General features: G+C 39.3%; 1 protein-coding gene across 5 annotated transcripts in view; it reads right to left on the bottom strand.

The window, feature by feature from the left end:
- Positions 1-740: 740 nt before the first annotated feature.
- Positions 741-27,759, bottom strand: part of lrp1aa (low density lipoprotein receptor-related protein 1Aa) — a 192,062-nt gene continuing 165,043 nt past the window's right edge. For 4 of the 5 annotated variants that reach the window (XM_079857281.1, XM_079857282.1, XM_079857283.1 and 1 more), the window contains exons 70-89: positions 27,577-27,709; positions 26,762-26,884; positions 22,639-22,761; positions 21,271-21,408; positions 21,038-21,169; positions 19,016-19,135; positions 18,314-18,585; positions 17,234-17,412; positions 16,979-17,085; positions 16,774-16,893; positions 15,339-15,515; positions 14,855-14,995; positions 10,882-11,052; positions 9,863-10,024; positions 8,376-8,559; positions 7,744-7,842; positions 7,180-7,250; positions 6,951-7,044; positions 5,145-5,289; positions 741-2,870 (exon numbers count right to left, since the gene is read on the bottom strand). In XM_079857281.1, coding sequence (XP_079713407.1) covers positions 2,730-2,870; positions 5,145-5,289; positions 6,951-7,044; positions 7,180-7,250; positions 7,744-7,842; positions 8,376-8,559; positions 9,863-10,024; positions 10,882-11,052; positions 14,855-14,995; positions 15,339-15,515; positions 16,774-16,893; positions 16,979-17,085; positions 17,234-17,412; positions 18,314-18,585; positions 19,016-19,135; positions 21,038-21,169; positions 21,271-21,408; positions 22,639-22,761; positions 26,762-26,884; positions 27,577-27,709 — 2,832 coding nt within the window. In that variant the 3' untranslated portion in view covers positions 741-2,729. Of the gene's footprint in view, positions 2,871-5,144; positions 5,290-6,765; positions 6,796-6,950; positions 7,045-7,179; positions 7,251-7,743; positions 7,843-8,375; positions 8,560-9,862; positions 10,025-10,881; positions 11,053-14,854; positions 14,996-15,338; positions 15,516-16,773; positions 16,894-16,978; positions 17,086-17,233; positions 17,413-18,313; positions 18,586-19,015; positions 19,136-21,037; positions 21,170-21,270; positions 21,409-22,638; positions 22,762-26,761; positions 26,885-27,576; positions 27,710-27,759 lie in introns of all 5 variants that reach the window. The other variant, XM_079857280.1, reaches the window with a different exon arrangement.

Here is a 27,759-nt window from a genome sequence, read left to right as displayed (position 1 = left end):
GATCGATTAATTTTGACTGACAAAACACCAGCGGACGGAACACAGTGAGTTGTTCAAAATCTTTCTTTTTAGTAAACTCTGTGTGCACAAACAATGTTCTCAATGCTGGAGTTCATGTGTAGAGCCCCTGGTGATACTTCCAGCAAAGTTTCATGTTGTGTCGAGTCTTCTTAGTGTTTTAAAAATAGTGATTTTTGATGCTACCATAGAAGTGCCCCAAGCACTCCCATTCACAAGCCAATTTGACCAAAAACGAAAATCAAACTTAAAAGTGGCGTTTCCATTCGGGTAGATTAACAAAAAGACCCTAGGTTGCATTTTGGCAAGTTATCCTTTAAATGGTTGCTACAAATAGTACATATATAGTGTAAAAATAGTTTGTTTATTGTAAAGCAAATGTACTGAACTAAAGTTTTATTTTATACAAAATATATATTTTACATAGGGCTGTCAAAAGATTAATCGCGATTAATCGCATCCAAAATAAAAGTTTGTGTTTACATAATATATGTGTGTGTACTGTGTATAATTATTTTGTATATATCAATACACACACATGCTTGTATATATTTAAGAAAAATGTGTAATTTATATATAAAAAAAATATATTTATATATAATATAAATTATATATAAATATATACAGTATATGTATGCAAATATTTCTTAAATATATACATGCATGTGTGTATTTATATATACAAAATAATTATACACAGTACACACACATATATTATGTAAACACAAACTTTTATTTTGGATGCGATTAATCGCGATTAATCTTTTGACAGCCCTAATTTTACAAAATAATCTGGACTCTAAAATTGCTAGAAAATTAAAGTCATAAGTCTAACAAAGTCGTGTTCCAAATTTGAAGTTGATACCACAAAAACTGCCATTATTCAGTACTGAGTTTAAATGAATGTGAATAAATGGGTCTGTCTTTTACACAGTGTCCATATTGACAATATTAGATGGACATTTCCATTCATACAGCTCCTGTCTACCAAAGGAATCTAATATAACTTTTTACATTCATCTTATCTCAAAACACAACACCTGCCATGCTGACTCTCTGGCACTGAGTTCTGGATACAATCACCCATCTTGTCACCCAAATGTCATGTGATTAATTTTACTAACATTATTACTATCCTTTTTAGTATTACTATCCTTAAAAATAAATAATAAAACTGAAACCTTCCATGCATTTTGTGCTAAAAGTTGTCCTCTCTCAACACGAGTTCAGCTGAAGAAGATCTGGCATTAGTCAGAGATCTGAGATGATGATTGCTCTTTGGTTTGCTGTAGATGTTGTTATTGTTGTTTGTAATTTTTGGAAGATGTTTTACAATATGGCTGAGAAGCATTCTGACAAAAGCAGCATGTCAGCAATCAGCTGAGCAGGAAAATATGGATTTACTGAGAAAAAAAGGCATACATTTTAAAAGTATAAGCAACATGATGGATGGTATATTTCAGAGGCAGATTACAAAAGACAAGATGAAAGCGTGTCAATATCAGAACACATCAGTTTTTCATCTTTAACTGTGACATTTTAAAAACAAGTATAAACAAGTGTAAAAATTCACTTTCTTCTGTCATAAACCCTCATCGGGTTTAAAGGTGCTCAAAACACGCGTCACTACAACCAATGCACAGATGTGCCTTCTACTGTTTTGGGATTTACTTGTAAGCAGCTTTCTCTTTCAGTTACCCACACTTCATTTCATTCATCTGAAAATAAATACAGTACCAGTCAAAAGTTAGGACACATTAACTCATTCTTTACTAGTAATCTAAAATGTGTCATGAAAACTATCCAATTGAAATATGGCAATTATATGTAGTGACCAAAACATTTCCATGTGTGCTGCTTTTCCTTCACTATCCGTGTTACAACTCACCCATTTCATTTTATTTTTTACATTTGAACAAAGATGTTTAGGTTTGCAGAGAGATTCATACATAGGCACAATTTATTGTTGTCTATAAAACTAATTTCAAGCAGTTAAGCAGAAGCCTTTCAATCAAAAGGTTTTAAGATCATCACGAGAAACATTTCAGTCAAGTGTGTCCAAATCTACAACACTGACATTCTCACTTAAAAAATTGGTTCTGTAAAAGTGTGTAATAAGCATAAGTAATATTGCAATGGTTTGGATCTGTGCACGGGAAACTGATTATCCTCATAAATAATTATAATTATGAACCTACAATGAGAGTAGTAAAACTGGCACATAAAATTGATAACATCTGCTTGATACTGTAGTAAGTTTAAAGCAAACACTGGTTCCATGTCAAAGTTGCCCTCTCCACACAGTCAAACATACAACAACTGATGGAACAACATTTTTCTCTATACATCTCATACAAAAATAAAAAATGTCATTGTTCCAATCTTTTTCTTTTTGACTCCATATTGCACAGAGGTAGTGGCTATTAAGGTAAAAGGGAGGTGACCTAAAAATTGAAACCAAAAACTACATCTTTTTTTTTAGAAAATGTATCTTTTGCTCTTGTGATGTTTAGTTGTGACCAGAAGAATTGTAAAAGAACAAAATATAATACTGCAATCACATACAAAAGTAGTCCTTCATTTTGTACATTTTATACAGTGTTAACACTTAATCATTGATTTTCTTCATGTTTTTTTTTTTTTTTTCTTCTTTTTCTTTTTTTCTAAAAGGCAAATGGTATTTCCATGTCTGGCCCAGACGGATGTCCGGTCTAAGCCAGCGGGTCCACCAGCGGCTCCTCGTCGCCCCGGCACAGCAGCTCCTTCTTCTCATCTGTGCTGGCCAGGGAGTTGCGGCTGTTGTGCGCTCCCATGTAAAGAGTGGCATACACAGGATTCGTGAAGTTGGTTGGCTACAAAAGACACAAGTTGGAAACATATGGGATTATCTAGTTCGGTCGTGAAACTCGAGGTCGAGGGCGCAGGCTGATTGGTCCTTTACAGTCACATTATTATGACATGACAAAAGCTGATTGGCCTGTGCTCATTCTGCAGCCAATGAGATTGCTTGCTCAAAATTTAAATAGTCTGGTTTGTTGTTCGCTGTAGGCCAGTCCTCTGAACCCCTCCACCTCCCCAGCTCCACCTGGCTAAATCTGCTACAGGATTTATGTAATGAGCATGAGCTGCCTACGTAGACACCATTTAAGGCATCGTACACACGCTCCTGACACAAAGATTGTTCCAAATCATAGTGATGCCCTCTGGTAAGTGAACTTTGTAATACTGTAAAACAATTATTACAACTGTTTTCTATGTGAATATATATTAAAGTGTAATTTATTCCTGTGATAATTTTCAGCATCATTACTCCAGTCTTCAGTGTCACATGATCCCTCAGAAATCCTTTTAAATTGATGATTTGCTGCTCAAGACACATGTCTGATTATTATCAATGTTGAAAACAGTTGTGCTGCTTCATATTTTTGTGGAAACTGTGCTACATTTTAATTTTCAGGATTCTTCTATGAATAGGAAGTTAAAAAAACAGCATTTATTTAAAATAGGATCTTATGTGAAACTATTAATGTCTTTATTGTGACTTTAAATCAATTTAACGCATCCTTGCTGAATAAAAGTATTCCGTTGAGTGCATGAAGTGTGTGAAGAGTAAGTGCATCATCCGGGTATTTCAAGTGCATTTTTTCTATTTGGAATTTTCAGTGTAAACACTGCTCACACTATTCATACTACAAATCGGCATAGAATAGTGCACAAGTACACAAACTGGGACGCACCTTCAGACTTGTGGCTTCAACAGAAGAATACAGCATAAATCAGTTTCTCTATAGAGAACATTTATTGGGATTTCTACTCTTACACTCGTTACAATGACTGTGAGGAAATCAAAAATTATGAAACGCATCGATATGATTTTAAATATAATTCTGTCATGACAGCTCTTGCAGTGTTTGGCATGGTAATGTATATGACAATATTGATATGTTTGGTCTTAGCTTGTGTTGCTGCAGAGCAGGAACGGGATTTGCTACTGCTAATACACACACGACACGCTGCTGTAGTAACTGAAGTAAGACATGCTGATGCTGTACAATATAGAGTACACGAATTACCCGTAGCAGATCTATACAGGTGGAGCTGGGGAAGGTGGAGGGTTTCTGAAAGCACACTGTAAACGGCTGACCAGTTTCTGAGAGTTGAGCAGTGATCTCATTGGCTGTTTTTCAGGAAACAAGACTGAGGGCCCTATTTTAAGGATCTAAGCGCATGGTCTAAAGCGCACGGCGAGTCCAAATCCACTTTTGCTAGTTTAACAACGGGAAAAATGGTTGGCGCTCCTGGCGCATGGTCTAAAAGGGTTGTCCATATTCTCTTAATGAGTAATGGGAATGTTTTGGGATTTATGTGCGTTAAACCAGTCAGAGTCTCGTCTCCCATTCCCTATAAATGCCAGTTGCGCTCGCGTCATGGTGGATTCGCTATTTACATGACTGAATTTGATAGTGGAAAGACTGAACGTCTCCAGAGCGCAAACGGATCTGCTCATGCACGAGGTTAAAGTGTGCAAGCAGAACATCTACAGGACAAGCCGGATTCACCATATCTTTATGCACACAATAATAATCTTTTACATTGTAATCCTTTTATTTTAAATATTCGGCATGTTTGTGTGCTGCTGTGCGTCCCTGTGTGTGTAATAAGGAGAGTGTACGCGTGTTGTGGACCCGCCTATAGGCACACATTACTAACGCGCTCTTTAAATAATAAAAAAAATACTGTGCCATTGACTTTAGAGCAGGTTTCAGTTGGTCAATGGCTCAGTCTATTTATGTTGCCTCAAAATAGCAACGCACCAACAATGCGCCAGAACACACCTCGTTTTCAGACCAGCCCATGGGCGCACAAATAGGCGCAAATGCGTTTGCTATTTAAACAACGTGACGCAGGACGTGAAAATGATAACTGCGTCGGGCTGAAACTAGCATAAAACACTTGCGTCGCGCTTGGCGCTGCATTGTGCGGGTGTAAGATAGGGCCCTAAATATCTTATGTAATTTTGCTTCTCAAGTACATGTACCTTGATTTAAGAATGTTTTGATATTTGAACTAGAAAACAAGACAAAATGACCTCAATAGAGTAGTGCAATAAAGTATGAAAATCTTACTTTGTCGGGATCCAGTGTGAAGTCGGCGTCCAGCAGTTCTCCAACATCGTCATCTTGCTCTCCTTCATAAATTTTATAGGCTGGGTTCCCAATCTCAACATTCATAGCGCCATTTGTCATTCTCTGATGTTGAAAGCCTTTGGCTCTGCAGATATACAATATACAGTTTAAGTCACAGAAATAAGTGTGTGAGGTCATTATCACACTGTACAGAGCAGCACAAGGAGAAATACAACCACAACACGGAGGGACGCCACTAACAGTCACTGGAACAACCTACAACACCATCAGAAACCCAGCGCTTACCAACATCAACTGTTTATCTGGACAATTTGAGTGAATTATTAATAATATTTATTATGGTACAAGTATAATGCATCTCTAAAAAAGGGTTGGGCTGTATGACCGTTTATAACATGCACTGGAGTGTCAGCCGCTGGAGATTTCGCTCTTTACCTTTTATACAGCAGGTGTTTTTGTTACATGCAATACAAAGCGGGCTAACTATATCAACTTGCTGCATTGATATAGCTCAGTGAAATTCAACAGATGTGCGTGTTTATCGATATATCTAATTTGCAACAACTTTGAATAAGTTTCTTTCAATAAGAATTTAGTCAAATATTTTTTTTTTGTAATACAATGTCAAGCCAAGTGTATTTAGATAATGCTTTACACATCACAGATGGCTTAACAGCTGCTTTCGAGTAATAAACAGGAAAAACAGCATCAACGTCGCAAAATACTTCAATTATTTATTATTACAACTTCAATTAAAACTATAAAGCGACTACAGAGGACAAAATAGTGTCTTAATTCAGTTCAATTATTCAGTGAGCTCACTTAATAGTGTCAGCTAAATCAATACTACTTTTTTAAATTAAGCAAAACTATTTTGCACTGAATGCTGTTATATTTGAATAATATTAATTTGCATCCATCAAGTTGCAATAAAATGAGTAATTTATCAAATGCAAAGTATCTGCGTGAGTATTAAATGTGAATAATAAATTCACTACATCATACAATAAGGCATTACCACATTGTTTAATAACCAATGTTATGTAAATTAAATGTTGAAATAAAAAATATATATTATAAACCATATTTTTTTCCCCTTGAATTTTAAGCAAAAACAATAATATCATGATAAAAGATTAAGGTCTTACTGCCCAGCCCTAGTAAAAAAAATTAAATGTGCAAATGGAAAGCTGTAATAAGACATTTTCTTTAAGTCAAGGACATCGAATCTTGATAAACACTGGGTTTTGAACATGGCACATGTTCAACAGATCTGTTTCGACTAATGCAGTCCTGCTGAGAACCAATCTTAGAGAAACATTCTGCACTGTATTACAGCGGGACGGTTACGACTGTCGATTGGTTCTCACAGTCTAAAACAACTGATCTATTTCTTTATTCTCGGTAACAGATTACCACCTTCTCCTCTGAACAAGGGACAAACCACATGTAAGGTTTAGTCAGGTGGTTTGACAGAGGAATGACAGAAAGAGATCGGGTGAGACCATGAAGACAACAAGAACACCACAATTCTCCAGCAAGAAAGATGGACAGAATGGCAGAGAGACAAAATAAAGACATAATGGACAAAGACCGTTACCGCGGTCGTTTGGAGTGGGATTTGCCAAGCCTACGGAAAAGAGCAGATGCGGTTTACCAAGAAAGAAGGAGAGAAAAGAGGTGTTTTTGGGATGGGAAGTTTCTTATATTTCAAATTCTCAACAGTATGACACTTTAGAGAGGTGAAAATCTTTTGAAAAAAGCAGTTCACTGTAATATACTCACCCTCTCATTCGCTTTCTGTACCATAATACTGCTCCTCCGATCAGCAACACCAGCAGTAACAGTAAAATCAATGGAATAACAATTGAAGCTGTTCCTAAAAGAAATACACATTACTATTAATATTAAGTATTTTTTAATTACACCACCATCAAAAATCGATATATTTGACAAAACCCTTACCAGTATTCCCACCTATTGGCCTAACAGCTAAATTCAAAAACGGACTTACGGCCTCCGGATTCATCCTTTTCATTGGGCGCAGGATTCTCACAGCGATGACCCTCCCATCCAAGAGGACACCTGCATGAGGCAGAGAAATGTAACATTTACATTTATATATATATATAGATATTATATGTGACCCTGGACCACAAAACCAGTCACAAGTTGCACGGGTATATTTGTATGGGTCAAAATTATCGATTTTTATTTTAGGCCAAAAATCAATAGGATATTAAGCAAAGATCATGTTCCATTAAGATATTTTATAAATTTCCTACCGCAAATATATCAAAAATGTATTTTTGTGAGTGAATGTGCAAATTCGCGAACATAAATGCACAACTTTAAAGGCCATTTTCTCAATGTTTTGATTTTTTTGCACCCTCAGATTCCAGATTTTCTAATAGTCATATCTCAGCCAAATATTGTCATATCATAACAAACATCAGTGGAAAGCTTATTTATTCAGCTTTTAGATGATGCATACATCTCAATTTAGAAAAAAATGTACCCATAAGACTGGTTTTGTGGTCCAGGGTCACATATAAACAATGCTGAAATGACAGCTTACTTGCACTGCGGGAGGTTTGTGGCGCTGAGAGAGCACTGGCCATTAGCACAGTATCCTTCACACGTATAACAGCTCGGCTGGATCCTGCCACTGGTGCACCTACAACACACACAGTACAACACATTACATAGCTTCACTTAAGTGCTGTAATATTTAGTAGAAAAACAAAAAAACATATTGCTGGAAAAAACAAGGCAAGTTTCAGGAAAGAAAAATACAATTCACAACTCATTTTACTCAAATAAAACTGAACATTCAAGGGAGGTTGATTGAATCCAATGGGAAATGTCTCAATATGACGGGAGGAAAGGAGGTGTATTGATAAATATACAGTATGTAGGAGGGGAGGTGTTGAAAAATAAGTTCCAATGGTCACATCAAATCTATTCAATGATATCAACAATAGACCAAACTGAACAGGAAAGCCTCGTTGCAGTTGACGGGAGTGAAGAGAGATGCTCTTCTAGGCCTGTGCTGTGTATTATACGGGCGGTGTGATTATAAAAGGCTTTATGAATGACCACACAAAGGTATGGAAGAATGTACAGGGCCAGTTTTAATGCGATGGAGCCCCAACATATGGAGGTTCTGATTGTATATGTGTCCTAAAGTATGAGATTGTGTTTGTGTACCTGCATGTAACGTCTCCATGAGGCTGGTAGATGTTGGTGGGAATACACTTGCCATCACGGCAATAGTGACATTTGTCCACTTCACAGATGTTTCCAATGAAGCGTGGAGGGCAATGGCATTGTCTCGACCCATCGCTGGACTGCATGCATGTCCCTCCATGATCACAGAATCCATCACACGTCCCTGGTTAGGGATAGAGAAGATTAATATCCCACTTCAACTCTATTAATGTCTTCATCATGACTTGAGGATCACCTTCAGACTAATGCATCGATCCCGCAGTGTATTCACCTGTCAATTAACCAATGCGCACTGTTGAAAGCTGTACTGCTTTATTCCATGGAACTAAATCTAAACCCCAATCCTAACCCAAACTGTATACTAAGTGCATGTTGTTAATAAATATTGAATTCTGAATTTATTTCTCTGAATTGTGAGATATTTGATATTATTATACGCAATTGCGAGTTATAAAGTCCAATTCTAAGGAAAAAATACATTTTCCCTCAGAATTGCGAGTTTATATCTCACAATTCTGCCTTTATAACACACAGTTGTGACCTTATGTCATGAAATTCTGATATGTAAACTCACAATTGTGAGATAAAAGTCGCAACTACTTTTTTTTTTTTTATTCTGTGATGGAAACAAGCTTCCATAGTAATTACACTGTAACACAAAATAAAATGCACCAAAAAAACTGTAAGAAAAATGAAAAAGGGACTGGTAATATTCTACCAAGACAGTATCCCTTAACCCTGAACCACAATTCAATGCATGATTCTAAATGCATTTAAAACACCAGTGAAAAATGAATCCACTCTTAAAAATAAAGGTTTCCTAAAGGGGGTTTGCAATAGAGGACCTATTTTTGGCTCCCTAAAGAACCTTTCAGTGAATGATTCTTAAAACAAACAAAAAATTCTTAGTGTGAAGAACATTTTAATAATCTGAAGAACCTTTTTTCACTATAAAGAACCTTTTGTGGAATGGAAAGTTTCCATAGATGTTAAAGGTTCTTCATGAGACCATCAATGCCAATAAAGAACCTTTACTTTCAAGAGTGTCCAGAGTGTCCTTCATATTAACACAGTACATTTGGCCCATTTTTACAGACTTTTTTTAAAGAGTGTGTGGCTTTAAAATGTTTAATCTGTCCTATTTAAATATTTGGAGAAGCCTAAACAAAAACAGTCTTTGAAAACATCTTCAGTTTTCCGTATACAGTGACCGATTTAGATGAAAGCTCCTGCTAAAAGAATCATGTCAAACATGGCCAAATTCATTTAAAACAGTTACTTGACTAAAATTAGTACGAACAAGATGCATTTGAGATTTATATTCCAGCCAGATGTACAGGGCTTGATCACTTGTGATCCGTTTACCTGAGAAGGATGTTTATCCCAGATTTTTCTATAAGACAAACGTGTTGAACACATCTCGATTTCTAATGAAAACTCATGTTATTTCCACATCCAGTACTCACGATATTGGCACTGGTCTCCCAGAAAGTCTGCTGCACATCTGCAGGTGGGCTGGTTTCCTCGGTTAACTGTGCAGTTTCCTCCGTTCTCACAGTAGTTCTCACATGTGCGCTGGTTACAGTTAGGTCCTGTGAAGCCTGCCAGACAACGGCAAGTCGGAGCTCCTGAAAACATGACAGACAAGTTACTTTTGCTATAAAAATATTATAATAACATGATATATCTATTTATTATATATTGTGTGGTGAGCCAGCCATGCAAGTGTTAAGGTCCTTGCACACTAAAGTCACAAAGCACACTACAGTCTGAATTGTTTTTCCGTATTCGTCATTCGGTGGCTCTGAATTGTCAAAACACCTCTCAAAATGCTTGCTTAAGATGCGAAAAACGCAGAAAATCAAACCTGATCCGAATTTTTTTATGACGGACGAAAGTTTCGGAGGTAAACGTGATTGACACAACATGAGGTCGTATTTATTTTTTAATGTCGACCGCTTACTGCGTGTGTCAGAAACCAAATGCTCATTATCATATCTGAATTTCAGCTCTGGATCTTCCTCAGCTCTTGATACTCAGTGATACGAACAGTAACGATGGCGTGGGTTTTACCGTATCAATCTCATCAAAGTGGATTTGCTCTGTCAGCAGAAAACAGCGTCTTCTCCACATGAACAACACGAACCAAACTCTTCCAGTCTCAGATAAACTACAGTGTTTGAGGGTCAAAGTAGACGTTGTTCACGGCAGCCAATGAAGAACATAGACTGGCATTATGCAAATCTGTTACAAACCTACGCAGATTCAGCAGGAAGTGAGACTGGAGTTACTGACGACTCGTTTCAGTTCAGAATCACTTCTTTCTTTTGAGAGACAAAAACTCCAATTATCTGCACTTTGAAACTTTGCAGATCTTTCACAGTCACAGACAGCTCTATTACACACTCCATGAAAGCGAATATCCCCCAAAGCATAACAGGGGCGCTTTAAAGCCCATGTAATGTGTGTGTTTGTGTTGTTGTACCTGTGGGCGATGCGGTGCAGGTTCCTCCGTTCTTGCAGTATTCTCTGCACTGGTTTAGCTCACATCTCTCTCCTCCATAGTTGGGCTGACAGCGGCACTTGGGCTGTTTTCTGGCGTTCAGGACACACGTGCCACCGTTGAGACACAGCAGACTGCAGGGGCCACTCGGAGCTGAGGGACGAGGAACAGATACAGACTATTAACTCTTTTTATGTTCAAGTCAATAACCCATTTTATTTCCTTAATGTGACATTTTTGAGTGAAACTGGAATGAAATAAAACCAGAATAAAATGTACAACGGGACTAAATTTTAACTTTTTTTTTTTTTATGGCGAAAAGTGGACATTACATACCAGAATTAAGCCAGGCCGAATTTTAGTTTGCTAAAACAATGCCTTAAAGCTTTTACACGCTTGGTTAACATGATCCAGTAACCCATGTGAACCCATAAGTTGTTTCAGAAGAAGAGTTACAAATTATTAGATGTTCATGAAAGATTACTAAACATTTCAACCCAAACATCTTCTTTCTTTGGAATAACATGCAACAATAAATCATTAACAAAATGACAATAAATCTGGATAATTTTGGTTAAATGTTGACATTCTTCAGTATTAGCCTGCAGTGTAGTACAGGGAGGCAGTTTTGCACCCTCTGTATTATAAATAGTGTATTTGTCATCGACAGACCTAGGGCCCTATTTTAAGGATCTAAGTGCATGGTCTAAAGCGCAGAGCGTAAGAGCACTTAGTGCGAGTCCAAATCCACTTTTGCTAGTTTAACGACGGGAAAAATGGTCAGCGCTCCCGGCGCATGATTTAAAAGGGTTGTCCATATTCTCTTAATTAGTAATGGGTGTGTTTTGGGCTTAACGTGAAATAAACCAGAGTCTCTTCTCCCATTCCCTTTAAAAGCCAGTTGCGCTCGCGCCATGGAGGATTCGCTATTTACATGACGGAATTTGAAAGTGGAAAGACCAAACGCGTCTCCAGAGCGCAAACGGATCTGCTCGTGCGCGAGGTTAAAGCTGTGTGTGTGAGAGGTTAAAGTGCAAGTAGATCATCTACGGGACAAGCCAGATTCCACCATATCTTTATGTACACAATAATAATCTTTTGCATTGTAATCCTTTTATTTTTAATATTTGGCATGTTTGTGTGCTGCTGCGCCAATAGGCTCATGTTACTACCGCGCTCTTTAAAAAACAAAAAATATTGCGCCATTGACTTTAAACCAGGTTTTTGTTGGTCAACAATGGTCTAAACAGTCTATTTCAGTTCCTCAAAAAAGCAACACACCAACAATGCGCCTGAACACACTCGTTTTCAGACCAGCAGCCCATGGGCGCACAAATAGGTGCAAATGCATTTGCTATTTAAACAACGTGGCACAGGACGTGAAAATGAAAACTGCGTCAGGCTGGAACTACCTAAACACACTTGCGTCGCGCCTGGTGCTGCGTTGCGCCGGGTGTAAGATAGGGCCCATAGTCTCCAAGTGGTTGTATATTGGTGAATAACTCAATGTCAACATATGCTAAATTCATACATTCCACTGGAATTGAACCCATGACATTGACATTGCTGAGCTCTACTGTTTGAGCTACAGGAACGCTATTGTCAGGGAATTGGATGGGGTGAGGAGACAGATGTGCAAATTCATTTCTTTCTCTTCTCTCTGCATTAAACACATCCATAGAATATCAATCACTGTCACTAATCCTGCCAAAAATCACATTGTCATGTACCATCCCCCTTGTTAACTGTGACATTTCCTTGAGGAGTTAGACATGCTGCTTCAGGGTGACATTTCACTGCTGTTTTTTTTTTGTAACTTAACCTAGAAATCCACCTAGACAAACCTGGACTAATTCCTAGTCCTTCTGAAGATCTTACAGTAGAGCAAACTCTTACAACACACATAGGAGGCAAACAACTAGTCCTCATCCTTACCCATAACCATCTTGTCACTCACTTTCCTTTCATGTTCTCCACTGCCTGGACTACTGCAATGCCCTTTTCCTCAGTAGTGGAGCCAATACAAGTAGGACTATGTAGATACACTAGGGTCGGACATTAACAGGGGGGCTTGTTGCAAAAATGGCACCAAAATGACTTTTTTTCTTCCAAAAACCAAGATATGGTGCAAAAATGTCTGTATAAGTTCTTGTTTTTAATATTTATAAGCAATATCGCACAAGCAAAAGTTCTGTTTTCCCAAATATCAGCAAGTTTCCAAATGTGAATTCAATAAACAATAATTTAACAGGCTATTAGGTGACTTACATTTTAGACACAATATTGTTCCTCTATTTTGTCAACGAAAATAATTCCAAACAGTAGAGCCATTGCCGTCTCTGAGCAAAACAGCTTTAGTTTTGTTACTGAATGAATCCACATTTTTAAATGAATCGTTCTAACGAATGACTCAATGACTCACTCACTCACCTCTGCTTTGTCCCTGAATGAATCAGCTGTTTTGAACGAATCGGTGGACTGAATGATTCAATGACTAACTCGTTAATACAATGATTTGCTGCCACCTACTGGCGGTTTTAGTATTATTTAATTTTAGGACGACGCATGAAGATTGAATGCTGTTTTTGTTTTCGGTTGTGATTGTAACAACAATAGTTATGGTTAAATAGATAGAAAGTATTTATAAATAGAGTGATATATGAGATTTTGTAAATATAACAGAGATAAAGTAACTGCGGTCCCATTGTATTAGGGCTGTCACTTTACGTTTGAAAATCGATTGCAAAATCGATCGGACCAACCAACACAAGTTTCGAAAACGAAAATAGGGAATCGATTTTCTTTTCTCGGAGCGCGTCCAGCTCGTCACGATACGCTCGCAGCGAACGCGCGTCACACAGCAGCTCTGACAAACACACATAACAGCAAATTATACTTCTGCATAATGTGTCTCTTTTCACAACAAACATGTGAATTCTGCCGGTATTCAGACAGTCTCATGCATACAGACACAGATTCGGGCTACGGGCTACAGTCGCCTACGTAGGCGAAATTTGTTTGACATTTCTAATGGTAAACACAGGCATGTTGAAGACTGCAGTGATGTTTCACTGATGTTATGGTCCACTCTGCTTATTGTTTTTCGAGAATATTGCACTCCTGTTTGTCATTGTGCACGAAACCTCACGCCAATAAATCAACAGGAATATTGCAGACTTGTGCGCGTCTCAAGCGCCCTCTTTACGTTCGTCCTAATGCCTGTTAGTTGTCCGTGGATTTGCCCATATTTGCCGTTTAAAATGGAAACATCTTTAGACATGGAAACTCGATTTTACAGTCGATTCAATGAACACTTATGTCTCAAAAATCGAACAGGATTTTTTTCACAAAATTGACAGCCCTACATTGCATACAATGTTTTTGTCTGTCTTCTTTTCCTCTGGGAGGCGGGAGCCTCCGTCAGTTTATTTAAAATGGCCCTGCGGATTGCAAAGGCTGTCTCTGACCGCACTTAATCAACAATTAACTGACTTGAGCTGAATAATGACATTTTTGTCTAATTTTTGATGAATTTTCAACCATTGAATCTGCTATTTTCCTGTTTAATACTGTGAAGCTGCTTTGAAACAATCTGTCCTGTATAAAGCGCTATAGAAATAAAGATGACTTGACATATTGTGCCAATCATAGAGGATCACAGCCTCACACTGACTATGCCTCTTTCCTTCGTCTCTTTCCTGTAGCTCAAACAGTAGAGCATTGGCGCTTGCAACGCCAAGGTCATGGGTTCAATTCCCAGAGAAAACAAGAACTGATAAGAATGTAAAATGTGTACCTTGAAATTCAATGTAAGTCGCTTTGGATAAAAGCGTCTGACAAATGCATATGTAAATATGCCATTAGACGTGTCCGTTCAAAGAATACCACATTAACTTGCTGCATCCATTTCCCTTTTCCAGCGTTCTGCAAGGCCTCGGCTGTACGGTGTACTCACAGACAGGGGCCAGTGTCGGGGCCAGCACCTCCACACAGGTGCCGTTGTCCAGGACTCTCCCGTTGGGACACGTGCAGACTGGGCCGCTGGGGCTGAGCAGACACAACCACTCACACTTCTTTCTGTCACACGGGTTGGTCACTGAAATACAAAACAGCAATGTTTACATCATACATTTATTTTGAAAGATTCATCTGACCTTAAATTCATACAGTCAAACCAAAATTTATTCAGACACCTTCAACATTCCTCACATTATCACATTTATTCGCTATAGTTTAGAAAATGGTACTAAAATATGACAAGAACTCAGCTGATATTTGACTGGTTTTGTCCGTCCTTCTGTTAGACTGTCTCACACATGAATTATGTTGAATATCTGTCAGCTGTTAAATTTAACTACACAATTACGGTAAATAATACCAGTTTAGCTCAACCATTTACAAAGAATCAGTTGTTTGACAGATTTACTGCGCAGACTTACTCTCCGGCTGTTTGTAGGGGTGGTACAGGACCAGATCTGTGGCATGGTTCATTCCTGTGGTCAGATGCTCCACTGAACTCTTGCCAAACTTGTTGACGCGGAAGACAAAGTTGTTGTGGTAGGTCACACCATATATGAAATCCTCGAAGATGTCGATGCTGAAAGGGTGGTGCAAATCTGTGTGTGTGCAGAGAGAGAGAAAAAAAAACCTTTTTTATAGCTCACGTTTTAGAAAAGCACAACTTTAGTGATACATTATGTTAAAAATCTTTCAAAAATGTCATAAAAAAGTTGAAAAAATGTATATGCATACATCAGGGTTTTTAAAACTAAAACCATAAAAAGATGTTTTCATTACTTGAAGTACAATAAACGTTTACTGCTGTGATTGGCTGACATCTTTGCATATCAAATAAGTATTACATGTGGAACTCTCTAGAAATCTTTTACTAGTTTCTTACTATTAAAGCTGTCGAGATGAACTAATCGTGAAAAGTGTTGATTATAGCATTACATTTAGATCCAGTGATGAGCATATAGCCGATGACAGACATGAATGCAGTGATCTCGTCATTGCAACTCGATTTCTGCACTCTTACGACTGCTTTTATCATAACTAAGAGTGCAAACACTGTAAATACGTGCAGTGTAGACAGCGTCATTGATCATAATGGGAGTTTTGGCGAGAGTCCAGAATAGGGTTGCACGATTAATTGCAATTAACCTGAAATCACTCAAACCGAAAGGCTGCGTTTCGTGCAGCGCTCGTCCAGAACTCAGTCACTGATAAACTCGCGCTGTTTGATTGACAGCTCCAGCGATTGTAAAGGGAGCGTTCTTTGATCGTTTTCTATATATAATTTAATCACAATTTAAGTAACAGATTATTTTCATGCTACTAAGAGAAACAATGTGAAATTGACCGTTTAATCACTGGCTTGATTTACTGATGCACAAACAACAATAAATGATTTTGAGACAAAGACCATCTGACAGTACATGAATCGCTGTATATCAGAAATCACTGATCACAGATCAGGCACGGTCATTAACACGGTTACTTGTGGCATTACTGTCGGGTCCATATCTTACAGTAAAAGTCTGTTTGCAAAGCCTGCACCGAAATTGCAACTGACATGCCCGAAAGACTGTTCTCAGTTCAGTGTACTGTTGGATTAACTGGAGCGCTGAATGAGTCGGCAAAAACCGGCATCATAGGATCATAAACTCCTGGATATTGGCTCATTTCGAGATGGAGTGACTGTTAGACATGTCTGGATGTGAGTTCGATTGAGTAACTGTGCTGACTTTAGACGGTTCCAGTTCACTAAAAAGAACTGGTTCAAAAGAACGATTCGTTCGCGAACTGGACATCACGAATGTACATATATGTTACAGGGATGTGACATTAACATGTTGAAGTGAATGACTCAACTGTTTTTAAGGCTGGAGACCGCTATGACCGGATCCGTTCCATTCAGTCTGACGCTCCCAATAACCGAGAGTTTAGCATCAGCCCAGTACAGACGCTCATTGAAGTAATCCACAGCTAGACCTGGCAAACAAACCCAACAGAAGTCATGTTACGGGTGTTACAGGTGCTTGAGTGTGTGTGGTGTTTGATTCACATGATGACTGACCTGTGGGCCACTGGATGTTTTCATGTACCAGCGTCTCTCTCATGGTCCCGTCCATCGCTGCCGTCTCAATCTTAGGGTGGTTTCCCCAGTCGGCCCAGTACATGGTGCTTCGGGAATCAATTGTTTACATAGTTTTAATGCAAAGCCAAATGCGTATTTCAAGAGAGTTAACCCTAACTATGAACAGTATAATTAGCTAATACCACTAAAGGACGCATTGATTTGTGTTTAAGACACTGGCGTATCTCTTCTCACCCTCGCTGCGGGTCCACCACGATGGCGTAGGGCTCGTCAATCATGCCCGAGATGAGGGTTTTACGGTTGCGCCCGTTCATCTGTGCCACCTCGATGACATCCCGACCCGAGTCCGTCCAGTAGATGTTGTTGGCCACCCAGTCCACAGCGATCCCACGGGGCATCTTCAGACCAGGGATCTACAGCAAACCAAAGACACACAGCACATCTCACTTCAGGGCATTCTTAGTTTACTCTGCGCTGTTACACGATTATGTTTCGCATGCTTCTTTTTCCTAATGTCAAATATTGCTTCATTTATTTTATTTTTTTATAGTGCAAATTTTTATCTGTACTATAGTACTGTACTGTACTGTACTGTACTATTTGTTATTTTAATCTATAGATAAGATGTTTTTTTATAGTCAGTGCCAATAAAGGGTCAAATTACTGTAAAAAAAGTCCTTTACAATATTGCTATGACTTGCTATGAACCCCCATAAATAAATAAATAAAATGGGCAAAAAGTTCAATGACAAAGAGTTTAACAGCATTCGAAAAATTATGCATATTTGCAATTAATCAATCATAATTTAAATGTGTTATTTAATTATAATCGCAGGTTTGAGATATAAAAGATGAATATTAAGCATCATTAAGTGTTATTTTAATGTCACTGAGATAGTCGATTAGATTTCAATTAGTTTTTATTGCTTTATTTATTTAGTTAAGGTTAATTTGGTTAATTTTATTGTGTTTTAAAAAATATATTAATTAAAAAAAATAATATATATATTCTTTTTTTTTTAATTAATATATATTTTTTTAAAACACAATAAAATTAACCAAATTAACCTTAACTAAATATATATATATATATATATATATATATATATATATATATATTTAGTTTTTTATAAAATTCAATTTCAGTTCAGTTATTTTAGTACATCAAATTAAACTTTTTTTATGGTTTTAGTGTTAGTGAACTATAATAACCCTGATATTAAGATCATAAAGAGTTAAGATAGACTGTGATGACTCCATATATCAGTACTCAAAGCTGAGGTATTGTTGTGTCACGCGTGGTGAAGCGCTGACCTCTAGATCAGTGACTCTGGAGTCCGTTTGTCTGCGGTTGCGGTTTGAGTTCGGGGAGGCGGGTCCGGGAGACGGCTGCTCGAACGATGAGATCCTGCCGGTGTGCCAGTTGGTCCAGAAGATCCGTTTGGATTTGATGTGCAGGTCCATGGCGTCGATCCGGACGTTGGCATCTCCTTGGAAGGCCTGTTCATATATCCAGTTTTGCATTCCAGGATACAAACTCCGAATTTCATTATCATCTGCCACGTACAGAGCTTGTTTGTCACTGCCTAGAAAGACAGATAGGGGGCGTCACAGCACGACAGATACCAGAACCAAATAAAAGAAACACAACACGTTTGATTTGACATGAGCAGATTAAATTTCTGTTTGACCGTTTGTAAAACAATTCTCAACGCAAATTGTTTACACAGGAATTTGTTCTGCTCTTATTTCAACAGACTGTACTTTCTCACAGCATTGCTTGTGTTCAAGGAAAATTCAATTATGTTTCCAGAGAGTGCACAAACATGTCAGCAAGACTGGGTCGAAATTTGGGAGTACTGTAGTATTCATCTATACTGACACAAAATATAAACTATATTATCACACAGCTCTTTATAGAAGATATTATGATCAGTAACATCACAATTTTCTGAAACTGCTTTGAAACAGTGTGTATTGTGACTCGTCTTGACTGTAGTGTTAGTGAGAACGTACTGTCAGCCTTGCAGGTGTCGTTCACTCTGATGAAGTTCTTGGAGCAGCTGCATTTGTGTGAGCCTTTGGTGTTGTTACAGATGTGAGAGCAGATCCCGAACCGCTTGCACTCGTTCACATCTGTTGAGAGAGAAGGCGTCACGTTACAAGAACGGCAACATGGACTGCACAAAAACATTACGAGCCCTATTTTAACTATCTGAAACGCAAGTATCAAACGCGAAACGTAAGTAACTTTGTGGGCGGATCTCGGCGCTGTTGCTATTATACCGGTGGGATAAATGACTCTTGCGCCCGACACAAATCTAAAATGTGTTGGTCTGAAGAAGCTTCATTACTCATAGGTGTGGTTTGGGTGTAACGTGAAATAAACCAATCAGAGCGTCATCTCACATTCCCTTTAAGAGCAGGCGTGCTTGTTCCATGGCGGATTGCTATTATAACGGCGGATTTGCCAGACGCACTCCAGGAGCGGTTCACAGCCGAGAAGACCGACGTTCTCGTCAGGGCCGTAAAACACAGAGAAGTGACATTGGGGATGGAGAAACCCACCCAAATTAGCTTCGGTTAAACAGGCGTATAATAATTTGGGTAAATGTGTAAGCTAGATTTATGCCTATTTTTTCACATCTTCATGGACACTATAATGATTTCCCTCGTGTGGAATATTTTTCCTTGAAATAATGTATGATTTGCAAAAATGGCAACTGCTGCGTCTTTGTAGATTAGAGAAGCAAAGTGTATGTGCGTTGTGCACACGCTACATTATGGCCAAGCATGCGCCCTTAAAATAGCATCTGAACGTGCCACTGAAAACGCGGCACTGAATTTAGACTAGGTTTTTCCAAGCCTGACGTCGTCATACTCTAGTCAGAATATGAACTTCCCGACCTAAAAATGTTGTGGGCGGGGCTAAGTTCGGCTGGCATCCAGGCTAGGTTTCTCCTGGTCAGTGGCGGAATTGTTTTCTGAAACTGCAAAATAGCACCAGGGAACGTTTGCGCCGGAACACGCCTCCTCTTTTCGCTGAACCGCCCCCGGGAGCGCAAGTTCATTCCCTAATTTACCGACGTGCGTCTGTGGAGGGAAAAGGCCGCTGTGCGCGGGTGCAAAATAGGAATGATACATGCGTCGGTGTACAAAGTCAATTGCGCTGGGTGCAAGATAGGGCCCTACATCTATAAAGTGAGTTTCCCACTTGTCTCCACTGAATGATGATACGATGCATTCCAGTTTGATGCTGCTGGTATGGTTTGGTGTCGCAGGAGCAGGTTCTGTTTTTAAGGCTTTAATTTGTGTTAAGATAATTAATTAAAAATGTGTTCTATTTTTCTTGTTGTTATTGCTGTTTGATTAATATTCCCTAATAGGGATCATTCTCAGAACTTTGGCTAACATTCTGGAAAGGTTCTCTCAAAGTTATGAACAAACATTCTTCCAGAAACACTAATAGAATGTTTGTTCAAAGTTATCTGGTGTTTAACAATGTTCTCAAAATGTTAGCACAAAAACATCTACACATCATTTATGATTTTTTTTTCTTCTGAAATGTTTTAGTTGGACGTTCATATAAGTAAAAAGAAAAGAAAAGAAAAGAATAGAAAAGAATGTAATACTTGTTTCAAAACGTTCAGAGAACATTCAAAAGTAACGTTCCCACAATGTTTGCAGAATGAAAAAAAAAAAAAAATAGAATGTTTCCTTAACGTCCACGTAACCAAGAATTTCTTTTTTAAAACATAAACGTTCAGAGAAGTTTTCATAACTTAATGGGAACATTAAAAGAACATTCTTAGAACATATTTTTGTTATCTGGGATGTTGATTGAATGTTTTAATCTGATATTAGTTAGATATTAGATATATATTATAAATATTATAACAGCATAACTTTTGAAGTTTTATCACCTATGGAAGAGTGTGTTTTTACCCATGGGTACATTAAGGTTTAACAAAGAAAAAAAAATCAGTGGTTTAGTTCGCTCCCGTCTTCAGTGAGTGTGTGAGTGTGTTGTACCGGTACCTGTGCAGGTTTGCAGGTGTGTTTTCTGGAAGCCGGGTCTGCAGGAGCAGAACGAGTCGGTTCCGTTCACCACACAATGACCTTCATCTCCACACACACTCCGGTTGTGATGGCATTCATTCAGACTCGAATCTGTTCAGAGACACACAGCAACACAGATACACACTCAGGGTACCTTAATCTTCTAGTTTTGACAAAAAAAACCTGAAATGCACACAAAAGAATAAACTCACCTTTCTTTTTGCAGTTGATCTCATCGGAGCCGTAGTCCTCACAGTCATTGAAGAAATTGCAGCGTTGGTTAATACTGATACACTTTCCGCTACTGCATGTAAACTCACCCTTTCCACAGACCGCAGGCGCAGGAGTTTCTGACAGCACACAGACAAATTCACTTTAATAGAGATTTACTAGCATAATCAATGACTTCTTCACAGGAAAGGAATCATTTGTGTCCTCATGACTTCATAGCCTACTGACATAATTAACATGATACTGATCTTAGTCACATTATTTTGTAGACCTAAATCATTCTAGACTGTAAAGCTGAATAAAAATATTAATTTCATCACATTATCAATCAGTTTAGTCCCCAATACATTTAAATGGGTTATATTGGGTTGTTATAATGTGCCTAAATTTTGCTTTTATTGAAATTAAAATGTCATGCTTTCATTGTCATTGTGCATTTAAAAAAAACCTCACTTTCTGTTAAACCCTGTTACACTGTGACATTTCCCCCAACTTTCTGACATCATATCTGAGGAATGACATCATCAAGCAAGTTTCTCTTACAGTCTTTTAATTTCATTGTTTGCACTTATGGTGGCCTTGCCAATCTCAATATTTTAACTCTGTTATTGAGTAATTTTTTTTCTTGGCATAAAGTTCGTGAAAAACATTCACTGTTAATCTTGTGGTGTGGTGCAAGACATTTTTGCACTTATCTTGTAATTTTGTATTTTTTTTAAATTTTGTAACATTCAACCCCAAAACATATGATGTACCAGGGTTTAATTGTACACTGTACAAGACATGCTTTAAAAGAGAAATACCATGGGTTATTGATAATTATTTTATAATATGCAATATGTGAAGGCCCACTAAAACTGTGTTACTACAAGAATTTACTTATCTATTCTATCTATTCATATCTAATTTAGTTATCTATTAAAATTATATGTACCCTGTATATAAATTCCATACTGAACATACTGTGACAGGGTTGAAAAGATGTAGGGTTAGTGTTGGTAATGATAAATAACTATAATATAACTACATATAGTTATAGTAAAACTGTAACTACATATTTAGGGGAAGAGGTCCCTCAATGTCTGTGGTGGTTACAGCCCTGGTATTTTGGGTGTGACATGAGAAGATATCCATACAAAGGATTTCATGCAACCTTTTTTAAAAATATATACAATACATATATATATATATATATATATATATACACACTGATATTTTCAGCAAGAAATGGCACAGAATGACCCATAAACACAAGTGATAATGATGTAATTGCACAGGAAAATATTACATATAAAAAAAAAAGATGACATTTTAAAATAACTCAGCCAAGAAAAGTGGCAATTACTCACGGCAGTTGAGTTCATCACTGTTGTCTCCGCAGTTGTCAACACCGTCACATTGTTTCGACACTGGCAGACACACTCGGTCATTATGGCATTTGAACTGTCTGGTGGGAGGACACTGGAATCTCTCTGAAACACAGATTTAAAACACACTGATCTTTCTTGATGTGAAGAGTCAGATCATTGTAAATAAACAAACTCCTGATGCAAACAAACAAACTTCACACTGTATACAGATGATATAGTCCGACACACAGACGTTCAAACTTGGACTCTAAGAGTGCCGGTTTTGTGTCATCCCAGCTAACATAAATATGTTCTAGGAAAGTTTTGCTGATGTTCCCATTAACTCCCATTGTGAATATGTTATTTCTAAATGTTGCTGGTCAAGACTGGGGACCGGCTCGCCGCCCTCAGCAGCCTCCAAAAAGGCCAGACCTCAGGACTATCATCTCCAAAAAGATGTAGTCCTGATGGTCTTGCGGCCAGCCCAGTGGGGGTGGCCCCCCTTGGGATGGGGAGCATAAAAATAAATCAGCCCGGCCCTTCCCGGCACCCCCACGAAACCTCTGTACCATCCTAGCCATCTCTGGTGCTTAGGGGGGCAGCGGTTTCCGGCTAAATGTTGGGTGTTCCGTTGCTTCCTGTTGTTCCCCAGGAAACAAAACAACCAAAATCCCCTAAGAGGGAAGTATCAAAATTGGTACCCATTTCAGAGTACTTGGTAACATGGAAGCTACTGCCGGGTATGTCTACGTGAGTCCTAACGACAGTAGAAAAAGGTTACAGGATCCAGTTTGTTCGCCATCCTTCATGTTTCAAGGGCGTGGTTCCCACTACCTTGAAACCGGAGCAGGCGCACTTACTGTCACAAGAGCTGCAATCTCTTCAATTGTGATGTACCTCATCGCATATTTTCACATAAAAACACAGGAAGTTCCTGAGGTTCGCTTTCGGGGGTGAAGCTTATCAATATCTGGTTCTTCCATTCAGCCTAGCTTTATCACCCCGCACATACACAAAGTGCATGGATGCAGGACTGGCTCCATTGCGACTTTAGGGCATCCGCATTTTGAATTACACAGTTTCTCTGGTGTTTAGACTCAACGTCAACAAGAGCGTTCTCTCTCCTACCCAGAGAACGACATATTTAGAGGTCGCATGGGATTCGATCACGATGCAGGCACAGTTGTCTCCTGCTCGAGACCAGACCATTCAGAATACCCTGAGCAAAGTCAGGCTAGACCAAGATTGTACTGTTCATCAGTATCAACAAATAAGGTCTCTTGACATCTGCGTTCACGGTGATCCCTATGGGCCTTTTGCATATGAGACCGTTTCAGTTGTGGCTCAAAGCCAGGGGATTTCATCCAAGGGCCAATCCCTGAAAGCAGTTAAGGGTTACGCACCATGGGCGATGTAACCTCTCTATGTGGCTCAGACCCCGGTTTCTCGCCTTGGGTCCCAATCTGGGTGCGCCTTGTCATCGCAAAATGCTAACGACAAGACACCTCCCTGTCGGCCTAGGGAGCGGTGGTCTTAGGTGGTCGTCCAGCCCATGTGGTATGGGAGGGTCATCAGCTCAATTGGCACATCAACTGCCTAGAGTTGATGGCTGTATTTCTGGCCCTGAAATACTTCCCCCAGCAGCTGAGGGGCAGTCTCTTACATAAACCAACAGAGCAGTCTGCGCTTGCACCGCATAAATGGGCTAGCACAGCAGATTTTTCTTCGGGCTCAGGATAAACTCCTGTGACTCAAAGCAGTCTATATCCCTGGGCATCTGAATGTGGGAGCATATTTATTGTCCAGACAGAGAATACCAATGGGAGAATGGAAACTCCACCCCGAGGTAGTGAAACAAATCTGGGAAAGATTTTACGAAGCAGAAATGAACCTTCGCAATGTCCCATCTACTTCTGTGGGTCTGGAAGCGATGGCACATACATGGTCCAGAATGTGCCTGTGTGCGTTTCCCCCGGTTTTCCTGCTCCCGGAAGTTCTAGCCAGAGTTCGTCAACAAGGGTCTTGCCTCTTACTGATAGTGCCGCGTTGGTCGAACAGAGTCTGGTTCTCGGAGAAAATCTCTCTCCTCAACGGCTCGCCCTGGGTGATACCAGAAAGGAGGGACCTTCTGTCTCAAGCACAGGGGACAATATTTCATCCCCGGCCCGAGCTGTGGAACCATCATGTTTGGCCCCTGAAGGGTAGCAATTGAGGGACACTGGTTTTTCACCTAAAGTTATAGAGACCATTCTCAGTGCTAGGGCTCCCTCCACAAGAAGTTATGCCAATAAATGGGGTGTCTTTGAAAGGTGGTGCACTGCATGTAATGCAGATCAAGTTAACTGCTTGATTGTTTTGGTTCTGGACTTTGTGCAGGAAAAATTATCTGCAGGCCCCACCACTCTCAGGGTTTATGTGGCTGCTTTATCGGCTTGCCACGCCTAGATTGATGGGGTTCCACTCGTGAACCATCCTCTGCTCGCCCGCTTAGTTTGTTGGGCAGGGCAACTGAGGCCTCCCATTAGAACCAAGATCTCTTTATAGGACTTAGCTATAGTCCTTGAGGGTTTGGTTGAGACCCCCTTTGAACCTCTAGAGTCTGCACCTGACAAGCTTCTGACTCTAAAGATGGTTTTTCTTGTGGTTTTTCACTTCTTTGAAAATAATTGTGGATTTGCCGGCTCTGTCTGTCTCGCCATCCAGCTAAGACCTTGCCCCAGGAATGGTGAAAGTAATTTTGCATCCTCATCCTGACTACCTGCCTAAGGTTCCTTTCTTTCTGTCCTCCGCAGTTCACAACGCCGGATCAGGAAAAACTTCACAGACTGTGTCCAATCCAGACTCTTCTGGCCTACGTCCACCGCACTAGCCAGTGGCGTAAGACAGAGCAACTATTTGTTTGTCATGGGGGCCGTAACAGGGGGGCAGCCGCCAAAAAACAAACAATTTCACATTGGGTGAAGGATGCTATTGCCCTTGCCTATGAGGTGCGCAGTCAAGCTTCGCCAGTAGGAATCAGGGCTCATTCTTCCAGGGGGGGTCGCTTCTTCCCGAGCCTTGACGGGGGGTGCCCCTCTGCAGCGTGTTTGTGATGCGGCAGACTGGTCCTCTCCACACACATTCATAAGATTTTACAGTTTGGACATTCATGCCACTCCGGGCTCAACATCACAAGCTTATGTTTGAGACCTTTTCGCATGCTTGTGAGTTCACACTACACAACCATGAGGGGCCCAGACACCCCCAGTGCGGCGTTGTGGGTATTCTCGTTCCTAGAGTGCTGAATCAAGCACAGCATTGAGAGTAGTTTTTGAAAGGGAACTTCTCGGGTTACTTGACCGTAACCCTGTTTCTGAAAAAGTGGGAGTGAGATGCTGCGCTTCATTGGCGCACTGAGGATGTCCCAGGACTGCTCTTCAGACAAAATTATACCTGTCGATGCATCTGTGGCACATCTAATTATTCCGATGACGTCAGTGTCCGAGGTTATAAAAAGTTCTAAGTCAATTTGACGTGTTGCACACATATTTCAGAGCTGGTCACAACAAAAAGTGTTCCCAGAGCGCTGAATCAAGCATCTTGCAGCATCTCGTTCCCGCTTTTTCAGGAAACAGGGTTACAGTCAAGTGACCCGAGAGCCGAGACATTTGCTTGTTTTGAGTTATTTTGCTTTAAACTCTAAACTGTTTTCACACTTATTTCAGACTAACGATAACTATAGCAATAAATACTGTATGTATTGGTTCTGTTTATTCTAAGCATTTCTATAAAATTAGAACGATTTTTAAAAGATTTTTTTTGGCTTTCGTTCATCAAGTTTCAAGTAAAAATAGGAAATAATCGAATGTCACGAAATATCTTTGATTTGTGAAGTGTTTAATTCACTGAATTATTCAAAAATAGGCATTAGTAGATGGGGATTTAATATTTAAACCATCTCTGCTTTAATTCCCCCCCAAAAAATACTTTTACTATGATATAAAACGACAAAGCCTGATGTAAGATTTGGGTCATATTGTCCAGCCCTATTGTACCTGTTTGTATCACAGTTCAGGTAAGTATTTCTGAGGGAGTCTAAGGGGAAATAAAGTGCTAATTGAGTTGAAAAAATGTAACTACTCACTGCACACTTCTGGGTTCTCGTCTGAGTTGTCTCCGCAGTCGTCCTCGCCGTCACACATCCAGCCCAGCGGCTTACACAGAGTGTTATTACACTGGAACTCATCCAGGGGGCAGAATCGACCCACTAACACACAAACACACACACATACACACAGTGTAACTCATCTGTATTCATTCCAGCACAACCGCACAGCAATTACCATGTGTGTGTGTGTGTGTGTGTAAAACGCTTGGCAGAGAATCTTCAGAAAGGCCTCCTTGAATACTAAAACCCTCTCCAGACAGTCTGATCACTCTAATTAATACTGCAGGCACTGATTTACAGTATGGGTAATGCTGTTGTTTAAAGGAACAGTTCACCCATTAATAAAAATTCTGTCATTATTTACTTACCCTACTTATCAAATCTGTATACTTTAAGTGTTTTTCTTTTTTCTTTTAGCTGCTCTTTCCAAAAACAACAATGAAAGTATTCCATACAACTTGCAGTTGAACTTTACCCAGATTAGACAACTGAATCTGGACAATAATGTGGGATAAATGCAGGGGATTTAAGCAAATAATTACCTTTTGGTCTGTTCCTCACACAAAGCTATATTTTATGACTTTAGGAGACATGTAATGTAGTGCACAAATCGTATGGAGTTCTTTTACGGACCATGACAAACGTGGGTATGATAAATTATCATTATATGGAAAAGAGCTATGAGAAGATTCTTCAAAAAGTCTCTAAAACAGCATACAGTCAATGTTTGAAGCAACATAATATTGCTGGAGTTTCAGTTTAAAGTGAACTCTTTCTTTAACATGTTTAACCTCCAGTGTCGCAGTTCTCCTCATCACTGCCGTCCATGCAGTCTGCATCAGCGTCACACCTCCAGCGGAACGGGATACAGTGACCGTTCTTACACTGAAACTGGTCATTATCACACTTCACATCACAGCCGTTCTGTAAAACACACACAATACATACTGCAATGAGTGTTTGCTATTCATGAG

This window comes from Squalius cephalus, assembly GCF_949319135.1.
Source record: "Squalius cephalus genome assembly, chromosome: 22".
Classification (NCBI taxonomy): Eukaryota; Metazoa; Chordata; class Actinopteri; order Cypriniformes; family Leuciscidae; genus Squalius; species Squalius cephalus.
Note: the sequence above shows the minus strand (reverse complement) of the source record. Positions and strands in the feature narration are given on the sequence as shown.